Source organism: Nerophis ophidion, linkage group LG05 (genome assembly GCF_033978795.1).
Source record: "Nerophis ophidion isolate RoL-2023_Sa linkage group LG05, RoL_Noph_v1.0, whole genome shotgun sequence".
Classification (NCBI taxonomy): domain Eukaryota; kingdom Metazoa; phylum Chordata; class Actinopteri; order Syngnathiformes; family Syngnathidae; genus Nerophis; species Nerophis ophidion.
The window spans coordinates 25,364,856-25,382,892 of NC_084615.1; the positions used below are offsets into that span (position 1 = coordinate 25,364,856).

An 18,037-nucleotide genomic window follows, 5' to 3' on the forward strand; every position below is an offset into this window, starting at 1 on the left:
AGATTAGTAACTTGTACTTCATGCAAAAGCGCAGATTCCAACCTTTAAAGGGGAACATTATCACAATTTCTGAAGGGTTAAAACCAATAAAAATCAGTTCCCAGTGGCTTATTTTATTTTTCGAAGTTTTTCTCAAAATTTTACCCATTATGCAATATTCCGAAAAACGGCTTCAAAGTGCCAGATTTAACCGTCGTTATATCCACCCATCCATTATCCTGTGACATCACAGCGTGACCACACAGAAACAAACATGGTGGATAGCACAGAAAGGGATAGCAATATTAGCTCGGATTCAGACTCTGATTTCAGCGCCGTAAGCGATTCAACGGATTACGCATGTATTGAAACGGATGCTTGGAGTGTGGAGGCAGGTACCGAAAACGAAATTAAAGAAGAAACAGATGCCTTTGAGCCATATCACGACAGACAGCGGCACGGGAGGAAGCGCGGACGAATTCGGCGATCGCCTTCTAACCAACGATTGGTATGTGTTTGTTTGGCATTAAATGTGGGTGGAGGGAAAAGCTGGATGCAAATATAGCTACAAATGAGGCATAATGATGCAATATGCACATACAGCTAGCCTAAATAGAATGTTAGGATCGATTAGCTTGCAGTCATGCCGTGACCAAATATGTCTGATTAGCACACTCCACATAAGTCAATAACATCAACACACTCACCTTTGTGATTTCGTTGAATTTATCGTTGGAAATGCATCTGCTTTGAGTGTCGCAGGATATCCACACATTCTTGCCATCTCTGTGCCATCTCTGTCGTAGCATAGCTGTCGTCGGTACAGTGTGCAGAACAAACGAGGGACTTTCGCATCTTTCGACCACTGTTGCAACTTGAATACGTCTCTGTTCGTGTTGTTACACCCTCCGACAACACACTGACGAGGCATGATGTCTCCAAGGTACCGGAAAACAGTCGAAAAAACGGAAAATAACAGAGCTGATTTGACTTGGTGTGTGTAATGTGTTTGAGAAAATGGCAGGTCGCTTCACGATGTGACGTCACGGGTGAAAGGTCATTGCTCCGACAGGCGAACAATTGAAAGGCATTTAAATCGCCAAATTCACCCTTTTAGAGTTCGGAAATTGGTTAAAAAAACATATGGTCTTTTTTCTGCAACATCAAGGTATATATTGACGCTTACATAAGTCTGGTGATAATGTTCCCCTTTAAATTACTTAGTATAGTTCAAGATTTACGGTACATATGAAAACATCACTGCACCACATCATAATGGCAGCTACAGTTTCCAACTTAAAGATCTAAAAAAAATATTTCGCACTGTCCGGCGGGCTAGATTGAAAAGGTTAACTGGTTCCATGCGGCTCCCGTGCCTTATTTTGCCCAGGTCTGCTATAACAAAATGTTATCCAGATGTAGATCTGTCGGTGGTGGACGGCTCATCGTATTGTTTTTGAAAAATGACGTTGTGATTTTTGTCCTGCAATTATCTAACACATGCTTCTTTTTTGTGTATCCCTTGACAGGACCACCTTCAGCACCACAGAATCTAATCTACAACATCAACCAGACAACAGTTAGCCTGGAGTGGAGCCCGCCAGCTGACACAGGTGGACGCAGTGACGTCACCTACAGGGTTAGATGTCGGCACTGTAGCTGGGAACCTGAAGAGTGTGAACTATGTGGGCCAAACGTGGGATATTTTCCTGCACAGTCACAATTAGTGAATAATTATGTCAACATTGTTGACCTCCTGGCCCATGCCAACTACACTTTTGAGGTGGAAGCTGTCAATGGCGTGTCTGACCAGAGCCGCACGCAAAGGCTGTTTGCAGCAGTTACTGTTGCCACTGGACAAGCAGGTAAGTTCTGGTATCTACAAGTAATTTGTTTCCAAAGCCTCTGTATTTTTGAAAGGATGCATGTGTTCATAAGAACTCCTCTGGTGTGTAAAAGTCAGATAAGAATATGGAAGAAAACCCAGCAACAAACCAAGTCAACTACATTTTGTTAATGAATGCAGTGTATTTTTTCAAGCTAGTGTTCATCAAAGAGCGAGGGGGGTGGGTAGCTCATGGGCTAATTTTGAGCTGTTCTAATTAGTACATGTGAACGCTATTAACAGACATGTGACGTGGGTCATTTGGTCTAGAATCCAGTCAAAGGCGTTTAGTGCTGGTCTCAAGTAAGGCCCAGATAATCTGGGACAAATTCACTTCATCCTGCTGCAGACTACATTTTAGTATCGATATTCTCTTGTTCTCAACACTGATATAATAATTTAGCATTATCAAGATAATCTGAATGAGCTGGATCGTTCCAATGATAGTGTTGGGAAGAGGACACTATTGGTGCTTTGTAATAGTATTTTTAGCATCGGTCAACCAAGTGAATCCAACACTAATACTAATATCCAGTTTCGTATCCGATATGTCTCTTTACCGTGGCCAAGACCCATTTACAAGCTCTAGTTCACGTCTGCCACTAACTTTCACCACGGCAGGAAAGAGTTCCACTCGGCTGGTAATGACGAATGTGACTTAAGTTTTTGGTCAAAAGCTTGAGACAATATGCCACGGTAGATGCTCCTTTTTTCGGTAGGCGAATGTTCAATCGAAGTCAGAGAAAAGTTGCATGTTTTCCTTCAACATATTCACTCAGACATTATATTTTACAGGTGGAACACATGCAATAAGAATATCATGTAAATCTCCATTTATGTCAGCAATTCAACTTCAAATGTGAAACTAAAATGGTATTTAAACTCATTACATGCACAATGAAATATGTCAAGCCTCTATTTATTATCATTTTGATGATCACGGCTTCCAGTTTTTAAAAAAACCCACATTTTCTGAGCTGTTCAGCTCAAGGCTTTTATAAGCTGTAAAACGTAATCATCAACATTATATCAAAAGTAGGCTTGAAATATTTTGAGTTGCATGTTATGAGTCTATGCTATTATATTAGTTTCATCTTGTAAATCTAAACCAACCTTCGTATGGTATATTTTCTAGGCAGATGACAACGTTTCTTAAAAGTTTTAAGAATGTTACAAAATGTTACATTCTTGTGTAATTTCCACAAGTTTTATTTTGGTCAAGTCTACAGAATTTTGTATTCATTACTTTTCTACATAGTTTTTCTATGCTTTGCGCCTTTTAACACCTCACTGTTGGCTTTGTAAGATCATATTACCTCTAAACTAAACAAAATTGATGCAAATTTATCCTTTTGTTATCTTCTTTTCCAAGTAAGAATCAATAAGAGAACCGATAAAGAATTGAATCGTTAAGCAGAATCGAAAGTGGAATCAGAACCGACACGATCTTATCAATTCCCGTCCTTATTGGTCCGCAAATGTATTTAAGTGCTCCTCAATCAATCAATCAATCAATCAATCAACCAATCAATCAATCAATCAATCAATCAATCAATCAATCAAAGTTTATTTATATAGCCCTAAATCTCTAGTGTCTCAAAGGGCTGCACAAGCCACAATGACATCCTCGGCTCGTGTCTCAAAGGGCTGCACAAGCCACAATGACATCCTCGGCTCAGATCCCACATCAGGGGAAGGAAAAACTCAACTCAATCAATCACAAACATTTCATATTTTGTTTGTACACAGCTACTTCGACAGTTGATGTTGTTATAGTAATACCAAGCATGATGTGCTGCATATATCATGATGGAAAGTTGTCCGTTGGTCAAACTAGCCGGGGACGTTTTTCTTTCAGTTGATTTTGGCTGCAGTAGGTGGAAAAAAGTTTGCAGGGTTTGTTAGCGCAGTTGATCTGTTGTGATGCAGTTTCTTAGAGCAGATGTCTTGTCTTGTCCTTAGAACGACTTGCCTGGCTTTGGACCTGAGACTTCTATAATGTCCCACTTTATTTGAGCATTTCTGCTTGCTATTTTCTCGCTTGTGGTTTCACAGTAACTGAGCGACATTACATTTGCTCAAATTATGGAACGGCCTGAAGATCAAAAAGGAGTCAGGACGTGAATCATAAAATAATAAAAGGAACTTATAATTAACACGTTATCGCGTTAACTATGACAGCCCTAATTTTTTTTTAAATCTTTAAAATCCTAAAAAAAGACCTATGTTCTTGTCTCACATACGGAGTCTGAATGATAGGGAAAATTATTTTAAAAAATTATAAGAATTTTAAACTGTTATACAATAAATGACAAAGATACCAGTATTATTTCTATTTACAGGATAATGAAAGCACCATCCTTAAAATGTAGAGGGCCCTTAGAAGAGTCAAACGTTGTGACTATTTTGAGATTGTATATTACCATGTGATGTTGAGTATTCTTGTTTGGCTCCTGCACAAGTAATGAGGGATTTACTGTACGTGTGGCTTTTTATAATGAGCTAATATACACTTGCTTCCAGCTGTTCCTCCTTCTATCAGCAATGCATCAGCCTGCTGCTGTGAAGAAAGTGCAATGTTAGTATTTGTAAAACATCACCAACGACAAGGTTTTCCCTTTACGAGTGCGTGCACAGAGCTGCCATTCCGTGGCGCGGCGTCGAGCCAAACAGACCTGGGTTGACTCGAGCTGTGTTCCATTTTCTTAGAGATGTAAGGATCAGTAAAGCGGTTTGTAATCAGAACCTGTGAAGTGACTATAATGTGAACATTAATAAATCTTTTAAGGCTCATCGTTCAAAATTGATTCAGATAGCATGGAAAGGCACTAGAGTCCCTTAGCTCTATAGTGGCACCTTCCATTTCCCCTCATCAGTGCCTCTTACATGAAAATGAGCGCATATATAAGCCGACAGCAAGGAACTAGGGGGATGATAATGGATTTGTATGCAGATGGTGATCCATCTAATGAGGAATTCACATCATGCCTAATTACCCCAGTAGAAATATCTCAATTGAGGTTGTAGTCTATCATGTGCTGAGTGCTTTTCCTTTGCTAAACCTAGCAAAGAATAAGCACTCAGGTTATCTGTACCTATAAAACAGGTTCAAGTCATCCGTCTTTCCTTTTTTTCTACAATAGAAATCAAATTCACATTTGAGTAGCAATCACTTGTAATTTAGCCATACTATAAGACATTTAACATTGGTGGTGCACATGTGCACGTTGGCAGCATGTGTGTTTGTGCGTGTGTTAAGGGGGCTCACAATCTACACGCCAACACAAACACATATTGGGCGGCATAGCTCGGTTGGTAGAGCGGCCGTGCCAGCAACTTGAGGGATTCAGTTTCGATTCCCGCTTCCGCCATCCTAGTCACTGCCGTTGTGTCCTTGGGCAAGACACTTTATCCACCTGCTCCCAGTGCCACCCACACTGGTTTAAATGTAACTTAGATATTGGGTTTCACAATGTAAAGCGCTTTGTGTCACAAGAGAAAAGCGCTATATAAATATAATTCACTTCACTTCACTTCACTTCATATGGTCACATGTATTGCAATCATTGTCATTGTTCCTCAACATGTGGTCGAGAGAGCAGATGAGAAATACTGTCCACCATGTAGAGCAGGGGTCTCAAACACGCAGCCCGCAGGCCAATTGCGGCCCGCGGGACGTTATTTTGCGGCCCTCACCTTAATGTGAAAATCTAAGGTTGGTGCGGCCCGCGAGTTTTATATGAATGGCGCTTTACAGCGTCATACTTGTATACCCTCGATTTTTCCGGGAAACTCACAATTTTCGGAGCCCCTCCAGGGGTATCACTCTCCTGAATTTCACTCGAACAACAATATGAAGGGGACACCTTGGAAACACTGCCTTTAGCGTCCTCTACAACCTGTACAAACAGCGTGACAGCTCAGCCATACGTTGTATTTAGCTTCTGCAGAGAGCAGTGAGCGACTGCAAGACATAGTTGATCAACAGCCATACAGGTCACACTGAGGGTGGCCGTATAAACAAATTTAACACTGTTACAAACAGAAGTGGGTAGAGTAGCCAGAAATTGTATTCAAGTAAGAGTAGATTAGATGAGATTAGATAGTACTTTATTTATTCCGTCAGGAGAGTTCCTTCAGGAAAATTAAAATTTTCAGCACAATCCCATTCAAGATCAGACAAACATTACCGGGAGACAGAACAGGATCGCTGAATGGTCTGCCGGCTTCCAGTGCCCCTTACAAAAAAAGATGAGATACAGGTAAACAGGGGCGGGATGGGAGGAAAAAAATAGAAGATTAAAATAAAATTTAAAAAATGGTCTTAGCCCGGGCCCTGGAGAGGGGGTGCAGACTGAGGCCAAAGGAAAAAAACAACTCAGAGCTATAGTACACACCCCTCTTTAATGTGTGTAAGAGGGAAACATCAAAAATCAAAGAACACAGAGGACATTAAAGACATTAAAGCAGCAGATACAACCAGACACTTCTACATACAGCTATGAATAAAAAGTAAAAGAAACATATTCACTATGGTGGCGTCTGCGGTGTTCCACGCAATCGTCCGCTGGGGTGGAGGGAGCATGGCCAGAGACAGGAGCAGACCTAACATAGCAACCAAGACAGCCGACTCCACTGTTGGAGTACTGTTACTTTAGAGATTTATTACTCAAGTAAAAGTAAGGAGTAGTCACCCAAATATTTACTTGAGTAAAAGTAAAAAGTATGTTGTGAAAAAACTACTCAAGTACTGAGTAACTGATTTGTAACCTGATTGTTTAATGATTACGGCAACAAATAATGCACAAAAACATAAAAATAGCAATGAGCAAATTCAGAGCCAGGAATATCTCTTAAGCAACTAAAACAATAATATATATTAGATAATAGTACATTAAAATAAAAAAAATAAGGCACATTGAGCCTCCACAACTTAACAGCACCATAGACTCAGTAGGCATTGATTAATTGATTGATTGATTGAAACTTGTATTAGTAGATTGCACAGTACAGTACATATTCCGTACAATTGACCACTAAACGGTAACACCCCAATAAGGTTTTCAGCGTTTATCAATTACTTAATAAATGTAGATAAATAAAAGCAGATAAATAGGGGGCAAGAAAGAGAAGCGAACTGTTTTAACCTTGTAGATTGTTATAATAAAAATACGTTAAGATTTATCAGTGTGCCGTGTTTTACCCAGTTTGCCCTGGGAGGGACAACATTAAAATTTGTTTGCTTAAAAACATGATTATATGCATGAGTCTATGTATGCATATGTGCTTGTGTATGTACAGTATGTATACATGTTTGTCCATTGAATATTTATGTGCCGTGTGTGTATGTAGCTACTGTATTTGTGTATGTATGTGAGAGCGTATGAACCTATGTATGTGCGTATATACCTATGTGTACGCGTATGTATGTATGAAAAAAGTACCTATATATATATATATATATATATATATATATGTATATATATGTATGTGTATATATATATATATATATATATATATACACATAAATATATATATATATATATATATATATATATATATGTATGTATGTAGATATATATATGAATAATTTTGTATATATGTGTGTGTTTGTATGTACAATATATTTGTCTCCCAGTATGTGCGGGAGCCAATGTACGGCCCTAGTCATACAGATCATACAGGTAGCCTAACCTAAAACATAAGCATTCTTAAACATTTTTTGAAAATGCATGCCCCACATTGGTATAATAATTTAGAAATGCTGCAATTTGGGCTCTATAGTGTGTTTGCATTATTCAATTAGATGAGAATAATATGACCAAAAATATTACATACATTTGACTTAATATAATTAATGTTCATCTGGCTCCTCTTGATGAGGTGTGTGGGCATTTGGTCAGGATCTCACCCGACCGCCTTCCTAGAGAGGTGTTTAGGGCACGTCCGACCGGTAGGAGGCAACGGGGAAGACGCAGGACACGTTGGATAGACCATGTCTCCCGGCTGGCCTGGGAACGCCTCGGGATACCATGGGATGAGCTGGACGAAGTGGCTGTAGATAGAAAAGTCTGGGCTTCCCTGCTTAGGCTGCTGGCCCCGCAACCCGACCTCGGATAAGCGGAAGAAGATGGATGGATGGATGGATAATTAATGTTAATAGATTTAAAATGTATGTAGGCTTCCATGTGCTGAGACTACGTATACATTATTTGCAATTGAATAAATAACATGTTTATAGCAAATATGTGGCATCAGCCCTATGGATGTAAGTCATTTAAATTCCAAAAACAACGTACTGTATTGTAATTACCAGAAACGGTATCAATGCTGCCAGTTTTCATTAACTTGAGCGACGTTCAAATAGGGATAAAACACTGAATATTAACAACATATGACCCACCTAGTACCAACCTCGTCACGTCCGTTGTGTCCTGAGCAAGACACTTCTCTCCCTTGCTCCTGATGGGTGCTGGTTAGCGCCTTGCATGGCAGCTCCCTCCATCAGTGTGTGAATGTGTGTGTGAATGGGTAAATGTGAAAGTAGTGTCAAAGCGCTTTGAGTACCTTGAAGAAAAGCGCTATAGAAGTACAACCCATTTATCATTTATCATTTATCAAATACGTTGATTGCCATCGTTAAAAGCTAGTTTTTTTTGCGGTCTGGAAGGTTGTAGTCCTGAGCATTTAGGAAAAAACACAAACAATACAAATATCTCTATTGTGAATAAATATAACAATTTTTTTCCACTACAGGTCTAGTTCTGTACATTACAGTGTCTGGGGGCCTGACTCTGGTCTGCCAGTTAGTTACCCATGCTTTACATGTAAGAACTTTCAGACTCAAATTGAAAATTAACAGGTTCTTAGTAAACAACGATGACAAGTTTACTAAACTTGACTTTCAAAATAAAAGGTATTCCTATCATCTTGAACAAAGATGAATGAATAATCCTTAACCTTAAAATGTAGCCTCAAACGTTAGCTGCTATGTAGCTGGTGGTGGTGTTTTAGCCGGTCTTTAGCTTTCTTGTGCTGCCGCAATGCAACACACTGCTCCCACTCTGGCATGTGGTTCTTCTCAAGGTGTTTTGACAAGTCTGATGTGATGCTGTCTTTAGTAAAACCCGCCTTCAGACAGACATTGCAACGGTAGGTGTCTGCTGTTCACGTGAAACCACAAAGCCATGCCAGTTCCCCACGGTGGACTTGTCTTGCGAATTTTAGCAAAATAATTATGGCTTTCTTTTGCAAACACCATTTTTACTTGTGTGTGGGGGAGGGCTCCCACTGTAAGGAAGAGCCTATGCATGACAGCCTGGATGCGGGAGACATGACAGAAAGAAAAATCGATTTGACTTTTATTTTCAACATTGTCATAAATTGCCAAAATACGTATTACTATCATTATTATGAATGTGCCTTTTAATACAGTACTTATACTGTAAGTGTTTCTTTTAAGCGATTTAGAGGCAGAATAGAGCGACTCCCATTGGCTTCATTGTGCGCAGACTTTAGCTTGCATTTAGAATGCATAAAAAAAGAAAAATATATGTTCTTGTCTCGTGCATGATAGGCAAAATTCCATTAAAAGGTGCCGTTCCCCACTGTGGGCGATTTTCCAGGACAGCGGTAAACCTAAAATGGCTTTGGAAATAATTTTACTTTTGTATCCCTGACTAAACAACGTGCATTTAACATTTCTCGACCCAGTAAAATTGTCGGTGTATTTGTTGAGAATTAATTCGTAAAATGTGTTTCGCCACTACACAAAAAAACTGACTGATACAAAGGAAATAAAATCTACAAATTAATTGAAGAAATAATATATAGATTTATTTTTCAGGAAATAAATTAACAAAAAAGCCATCCATCGCCACCATGTCATGCTATGTTTTACAAAGTTTAACTTCTAATTGTGACAAATGTGGACATTTATTTATTGAATGTGTTCTCTCAAGCCACTATTGGTAACAAATCCTAGCCGACAGTGGTGTTTTTACATTTAAAAAAGTGTAATCCTGAGCCAGTGACTTACAGTAACGGTGTTGTAGTGTATGAAATTGGTCATTTTGACCCAGAAATAAGAATGGTACTAATGCTGTTACTTGTAGAATAGAATAGAATACAATAAAATGGACTTTGTTGTCATTATATTTGCATATAACAAGATTAAGGACTCCAGCTTAAGGTGCAGTAGTGGGAACAAATATGGGGTAAAAATAAATAACACGAGGTAAGAAAGGAAAAACCAACAATTGAAATAAACAGATTACTATCCAATAAAAATAATAAGCAATCCTGTACAATATACAAAACACTATAGAAATACAAAATACTGTACAATATACAGAACAAGACAAGAGTACAGGAGTAATAAATAACAATCAGTGTCGGATGTATTGCACTCGAAGGGTAGTATTGCACAGTAGGGTATTAGGGTAGGATATTGTATAGGGGTGAATTATTATTATAAGTTACAGTTCAACATGGTGACAGTTCTGGGAAAGAAGCCGTCTCTAAGCCTGTTTGTTCTGGCTCTGATGCACCTGTAGCGCCTGCCCGATCGTAGCAGGTCTAACAGGTGGAAGCCAGGGTGTGTGCTGTCCTTGGTGATGCTTTTTGCTTTGTACACCAAATACTGTCATTTACATCAATACTTTATGTGTATTTTCATATCCATCAAAGTCTCCATATTACATTGATACCCATCCATGTACAGCAGACCTGGGCAAAATATGGCCCGCGGGCCACATGCAGCCCGTTAAGATTTCCAATCCGGCCCGCCAGACATGCTACATAATTTTGTTTAGACCTTTAACATCAAAACTGTTGCCGCCATTATGATGTGCAGTGCTGTTTTTAAATGACCGTAAGTCTTGAACTATGGAAAGTAATTCAATGGTTGAAATATGTGCTTTTGAGTGATTTATGAGTTATTACGATAATCTACGTCACAGCAGCTCAGACGAGGAACAAAGCAGAGTGGGCGGGGTTTGTTTTTTAGAGCAGCTAGCCCAAAACGCATGTGTCAGAAACAGATGTGGATGCAGATTTTTACGTGATAATATATCATATTGTAGGTGTTTATTACCCTTGTTTGTTAATTTTTTGTTGTGTTTTGTTTGATTATAAAAGATATACAACTATCTGGGAGCTGGTCTGAGAAGTAAAAGAGGAGCGACGGTCATATGTTGTTAATATTCAGTGTTTTATTGTTCATAGTTAATATTGTAAATCCCACTTTCTTCATTTTAATGTACATTTTGGGTGTCCCATTCAGTTAAAAAAACTGTAAAATTAAATTCAATTTTTTTTAAATGGTCTGTCATAACCTTTTTAGAACTTTTGGTATTAGTGTTCCGGAAAAAGGGGACCCCAACGCACACTGTGCAGCAGATTTGTACACCTAAATCTGTATACATAATTTATACACATAGACCTTGGACCCCCAGACACATTTTTTTCTCTCAACGTGGCCTTCGAGTCAAATCATTGGACCAGCTTTGCAGTAGAGCACTTGTGTCAGACTCAAGCCCCTGCGCCTAGGTCTGGCCTGCCACAGGGTTTTGTGTGGCGCGTGAAAGTCTAGAAACAATATGCGTCAATAAAACACTTCATCTTTCTTGTTATAGCCCTTTATTATTTATTTATAGTGCACTTTTTTACCTATAACACAAAGCTGACACTAAGTCTTGTACTTAAATATATATTGACTGTTTAGTTTTTTTTTCATAAAATCTAAATATATTAAATTGGCTCCGTATACTTTAAATTTTTAGTATGCAATCCTTGGTGAAAAAGCTTGGAAACCCCTATGTTAACATATATTCTAACCATTTTTCGTTGGAATAAAATGATTGTTCCCCTGACTTATGATTTCAAAAGCAAGTATGCTATCCGTTAATTTGTATATGAAAAAAGATAATGAAATGCATGGAGAATTGTGCAACAGTATCATGATGGGATTATACATTACAATTCATATATTCACTGTAACAAGCGACCTGAGTAGAGCAGCCGCGATGTGGCCCTCGTTGAAAACGAGTATGACACCCCTGATGTAAAGTATTCCTTATAGAACAAATATTTGTGATACTGTTTAACCATAAGTGATTGAATTCTGATTTTGTTCGAATTCTTTGCAATTAGGTGAGGACGTCTGCCGAGACAAACGATTTCTGAATACTGTAGGACAAGCAACAGCATTCTGATTTAGTGGAGGGCTCAGATGGGAATATGTGGAAGTTGGCTGATTTGCATTCAGTTCTATGTTATTCTGCAGGAGTACACATAGACACCATTAAATTATTCAGACCTCTGTGAAAAAGGGATGGAGGCAAGGTGTTTTTTTCTTTCAGTTTGCTGTTTACCTTGAATATTGCACTGCACTCTATTCAGAGCCTCATTTTTACGAATTTACCTTGCTTCCTATTGAAGCGAGTAAAAGCCGATATGCTGCCAGGCCATCTATACTGTTTGACATTTTAATATAGTTCAGAGTGTTTCATAACCACAGATTTTGGCAATGATTACAGGATTACTTTCTGACGTCTCTGACTTGAACATTAGCCCCTCTTTGCCGCCAGAAGATTTGTCAAATACTTTTGAAAAATCTTCCTTTTCCCAAACTTTCCCTCACGTTGCACCTCTTAGGGATGAAGGACCTTTTCCGAAGCCCAGAAGGGGCAGGCTGGCATTGTTGAAACAAATAAGCTGTCAGTTTTTAAAACTCAAAGTCAATCAATCAACGTTTATTTATATAGCCCTTAATCACAAGTGTCTCAAAGGGCTGCACAAGCCACAACGATATCCTCGGCGCAGATCCCACATCAGGGCAAGAAAAAACTTAACCCAATGGGAACAATGAGAAACCTCGGAGGGGACCGCAGATGTCAAGTGTCAAACGGATCTAGTTAATAGTGTATAAGTCCAGTCAATAGTGGGGCGAGCAGGGGATCATCTTGAATGGAGACAAGTCAGCAGCGCAGAGACGTCCCCAACTGATGCACAGAGGAGTTGTTACCAAACTTTGAACAGGTGTGGTCACCTGATAACCACTCCACGCAGGAAAGGGGGGCAGAACAGAAAAGAGATGGCAGATTAACTGGTCTAAAAGGTGGATCAATTTAAAGGCTAGTTTATACGAATGAGATAAGACTTAAATGCTTCTACCGAGGTAGCATCTCTAACTGTTACCGGATGGGCTGTCAGAGTTAGTTTGTGACGAACCCCATGATGCAGAGAAGGAGGCAGGCATTTTGCAGGTAAATATGATTTAATCTTTAAATACTAAAACAAGAACAAAACCAAGAGGGTACAAACAAAATCGCGCATGAGGCTATTAACAAACTTGGCTCTGAACAAACTCACTTGGAAGCAGGGAACAAAAGACAGTAAGCTACAAACCGCTACCAAATATAGCTTACCGCAACGCTGCATTGACACAACATGACACGACACGAAACGACAGGTAGCAACGACAATAAACCAGCACTGACTGGAGGAAAAAACAGGTCTAAATAGGAGCGGGCTGATTGACACCAGGTGTGGCCAGGTGCCAATCAGCCGCAGCTGAAGGGACACAACATTTAGGGATACAAACAGGAAACTGAACCATAATAAGAGTGCTGACAGGAACTAAAGACAGGAAATACTACACATACACAGAGGAAAAACTAAAGCACAACCAAACTGTCGGGGGCAAGGCTTACAGTAGCCCCCCTTCCCATAACGGATACCAGACCTTTTACAAACCCCCCCCGCCCCCAAAAAAAAACAGTCACGGAAGGGTGGAGTGAGGACAAGGAGGTGGGTCACCAGGCCAAGTGTCCCTGCAACCAGTGGGGAAGAGTCAGGTGGCGACGGCGAGTTGAACGCCGCCGCAATTGGCGAGGCGGTGGCTCGTGAAACCACCACATCTGTGGCCGACTAGAGGATTGTGGCGCCCTCTGCTGGCCCACCGGACAGGATGGTGGTGACCCCTGCTGGTCCACTGGAGAAAATGGTGGTGGCGACCCCTGCTGGTCCACCGGAAAGGATGGTGGTGGCGACCCCTGCTGGCTCACTGGAGAAGATGGTGGTGGCGACCCCTGCTGGTCCACCGGAGAGGATGGTGGTGGCGACCTCTGCTGGTCCACCGGAGAGGATGGTGGTGGCGACCCCTGCTGGTCCACCGGAGAGGATGGTGGCGCCCCCTTCTGCTGGCCCACCGGAGAAGATGGTGGCGCCCCCTGCTGCTGGCCCACCGGAGAAGATGTTGGCGCCCCCTGCTGCTAGCCCACCGGAGAAGATGGTGGTGCAAGGTGGCGTCTGCTGGCCCACTGGAGTGCGTGGTGGCGCCATAGGTTGCAGACTAACCGGAGATGATGGCGCCGTAGGTTGCAGATCCACCGGACGTGATGGCGCCGTAGGTTTCAGACCCACCGGAGGTGATGGTGGCGTCGGCCGGCCCAGCGGAGATGATGGCGCCGTCTGTTGCAGACCAAATGGGACGAGAAGTAGCTGTGTCTCCCCATCTGCACAGCTACTGATAGCCCCCCCTTCAAGGGACCGATCCAAGACGTCCCCAGATAGGCCCACAAACAACAGGGGTGGGTGGGAGAGGGCTTGAAAGGCGGCTGAACTTTTCTTCAAATTAGCCATTAATTTTAAAGCTAAATTAAGCCTCTCTGCCATAGACATCTCTGCGGGGTTCAAATTTGGCTGGATTATTTTGTCAGAGTTAGTTTGTGACGAACCCCATGATGCAGAGGAGGAGGCAGGCATTTTGCTGGTAAACACGATTTAATCTTTAAATACTAAAACAAGAACACAACCAAAAGAGTACAAACAAAAGCCGCGCACGAGGCAAGTGGCAAGTAAGACAGTAAGCTACAAACCGCTACCAAATATAACTTACCGCAACACTGCATTGACACGACATGACACGAAACGACAGGTAGCAACGACATTAATCCAGCCCTGACTGGAGGAGAAAACAGGTCTAAATAGGTGGGGGCTGATTGACACCGGGTGTGGCCAGGTGCCAATCAGGCGCAGCTGAGGGGACACAGCACTCAGGGAGACAAACAGGAAACTGAACCAAAATAAGAGTGCTGACAGGAACTAAAGACAGGAAATACTACACACACACAGAGGAACAACTAAAACTCAACAAAACTGTCAGGTGCAAGCCTGACAACGGCATTACAGAGTACTGGAGCCCGAATAGAAAACGCTCTATACCCGGCAAACTTTTTTGTGGCTCTGGGAATCAATAATAAGCCGGGGTTCTTAGAATGCAGATTTCTGAGATATGGTACAATACAATCAGCAAGATAGGATAGAGCTAGAACGTTTAGAAATGATTACGTAAGTAGTAAAACTTTAAAGTACAACTAAAAAAGAAGAAAATTAAAGAAAAAAACCTAGTAAGCTAAGAAAATGTGAGGAGGAGCAACAGGGAAGTCAGTAAGATGCTAAAACAAGGTATTAACCAAACCAAGCACAGACATAAAAAAAAAGAACTGGAATGGTAGAAGATCGAAAATCTTATGAGTAAATAAAAAAACGCCATGATACCATGTCTTGTTCTGGACATATTGTGTGTCATGACATGGAGGTTTTCACTGCTTACTACGAGGATTGTTTTCCCGGAATGCAATCGGACTTGACCGGACAAGGCTTGCAGGTAAAAAACATGGTTTAATCTTGACTATAAAGGGTACAAACAAAAGGCGCTCAAGGAGAAGGCACAACTTAGCAAAAGAACAAAAACTAAGTGTAAACTGGACATAAAACCAACAACACTTACTGTGGCATGAAACTAGCAGAATGAACTTATGGTATGAACAGATCATCAACAGAGCATGAATCTATGGCATAAAAAGTTAGCAATGTCGCCAGGCCGACTAACTGGCAGCGTCAGGCTTAAATAGTAGTCTCCTCATTGCAACAGATGTGTGTCCCCAACATATGAGACAGGTGAAAACTAATGAGTCGCCATGGTGACAAAACAAACAAGGAAGTGCAAACAGGAACTAATGGAGTCTTAAACAGAAAACAACATAAAACATGATCCAGACCACAGATCATGATATTGAGTGCCTTTTTTTCTTGGAACATATGAAAGAAACAACGGAGGACAAGAAGCTGAATGTCCAAATAACACTGGAAATGGTAAATGTGTTATACTTGTTTCTCCCTTTTTAAGGAACTCTAAGCACTTTGACACTATTTCCACTCTCACCCATTTTTTCAATTTCTATTCTGTCTATTTGTATTTGTGTTAGACTTTCTCTTCTACTGTTACCAAATAGCATTATTTTACTTTTACAAAGATTCAAAGACAGTCTATTTTTTGTCAAACCATCTTTGTAATGTGTTAATTTATTATGTTTTAATTTGTATTATCTTCTGTGTGTTCTCTCCTGAACAAAACGCTGTTGTGTCATATCGCAAATAATGCTAACTTTAAATCTTTTTGTAACTTTACAAATGTCATTTACATAGAGATTGAACAATTTTGGTCCTAGTATTGGCCCTGATGTACACCACAGGATATATTTAGCGTTGTAGACGTGTGTTCGCCTAGCTTCACCTATTGTTTCCTGTTCGTTAAATAACTTCTATTCCAGTTTAAGACCAACCCTCTGATGACAACCGTTCTAGTTTTTTGATTAAAATATTGTGATTAGTTGTGTTAAATCCTTTAGTTGGATCCATCATCACTGCTGCCGCACATTTTTTATTATCCATTGCATTGGTAATTTCTTCTGTAATTTCAATTAAAGCCATCAAAGTTGAAACATTAGCTCCGTATCCAAATTGGTTCTCAGCGAGTAATGTATTTTTGTTTGTGAAACTCCCTAATCATTTATTGAACAGTTCTTCAATGGTTTTAGAAAATTGTAGTAGTAAAGAAACAGGTCTATAATTTGTAAATTGGTGTTTGTCTCCAGTCTTATAAAGTGATGCAACTTTAGCTATTTTCATTTTGTTAGGGAATTTACGTGTTTGAAATGATAGGTTGCTAAAATACATTAATGGTGAGATCTCTTTTATATCTTTTTTTATCGTTTCCATATCAATTCTATTACAATCAATTTAAGTATTAAATTTACATTTTTTCACAATTTTAACTGTGTCCTCCTGTGTTAAATTATAGAGGAACATTGCGTTATCACAATAGTCCTCAATTGAAACTGGGTCTGGAATCCTTTCCTCCAATGTTGGTCCAATATTTACAAAGTAATTATTGAAGCTTTCAACTACTTCCTTTATGTTGTCATTATATTTGTTTTCGTCAGAGAAGTATTTGGGGTAGTTATCCCTCTTAGTGCCATTTTTAATATTGCTATTGAGGATGCCCCATTTTGTTCCTGTCTAATAATGAGGATGATGACATAGGCTACGTTCACACTGCAATGTAGACTGTCCAATTCTGATTATTTTGTCAAAACCGATCTTTTTATGTCATCGTTAACATTACAAAAAATGTGACGTATATTGTAATGTGGAAATACTGTCAAAGCGCTTTGGGCTCCTTAAAAAGGGGTAGAAAAGCGCTATACAAGTACACAACCCATGTACCATTTAATCGGAATCTTGATATGCCACACCTCTGAGGTGGGATGGATTATTTTGGCAAAGAAGTGCTCACTCACACAGATTTAGACAGATTTGAGAGGAATATGTATTTTGGGTGTATCGTAAAAGTTTTAGATCTTTGAGTTGAACTCATTAAAATTGGAAGCAAAAACAAAAGTTTTGCATTTATATTTTTGTTCAGTATACATAAATGCATATAAATATCCATCCATCCTTTTTATGCCGCTTGTCCCTATGTGTGTTAATTTATATCTGTATAAATATATGCATCTGTATATAGGTTTATAGACGTGTGTGTGTGTGTGTGTTTGTGCGCGTGTGCGTGTTAATACATATGTATTCATGTACAATCTGAATATAAATATGTATATATATTTACATCACACTCGTCTATATATATACGCACGCACGCACGCACACACGCACACACACATAAGCAACAACAAAAACACTAGCAAAAATTGGAAGACAGCATGAAGCACAATGGAAAAAGCAAAAACAATGACACGAAGCTTTAAAAAACAAACATATATATATATATATATATATATATATATATATATATATATATATATATATACA

The 18,037-nt window shown here is 39.8% G+C and overlaps 1 protein-coding gene across 4 annotated transcripts in view; it reads left to right on the plus strand.

The window, feature by feature from the left end:
• The window catches only part of epha7 (eph receptor A7), a 258,157-nt gene that overhangs the window by 122,269 nt on the left and 117,851 nt on the right, over nucleotides 1-18,037 (plus strand). For all 4 annotated transcript variants that reach the window (XM_061900384.1, XM_061900385.1, XM_061900386.1 and 1 more), the window contains exon 5: nucleotides 1,509-1,844. In XM_061900384.1, coding sequence (XP_061756368.1) covers nucleotides 1,509-1,844 — 336 coding nt within the window. The remainder of the gene's footprint in view (nucleotides 1-1,508; nucleotides 1,845-18,037) is intronic.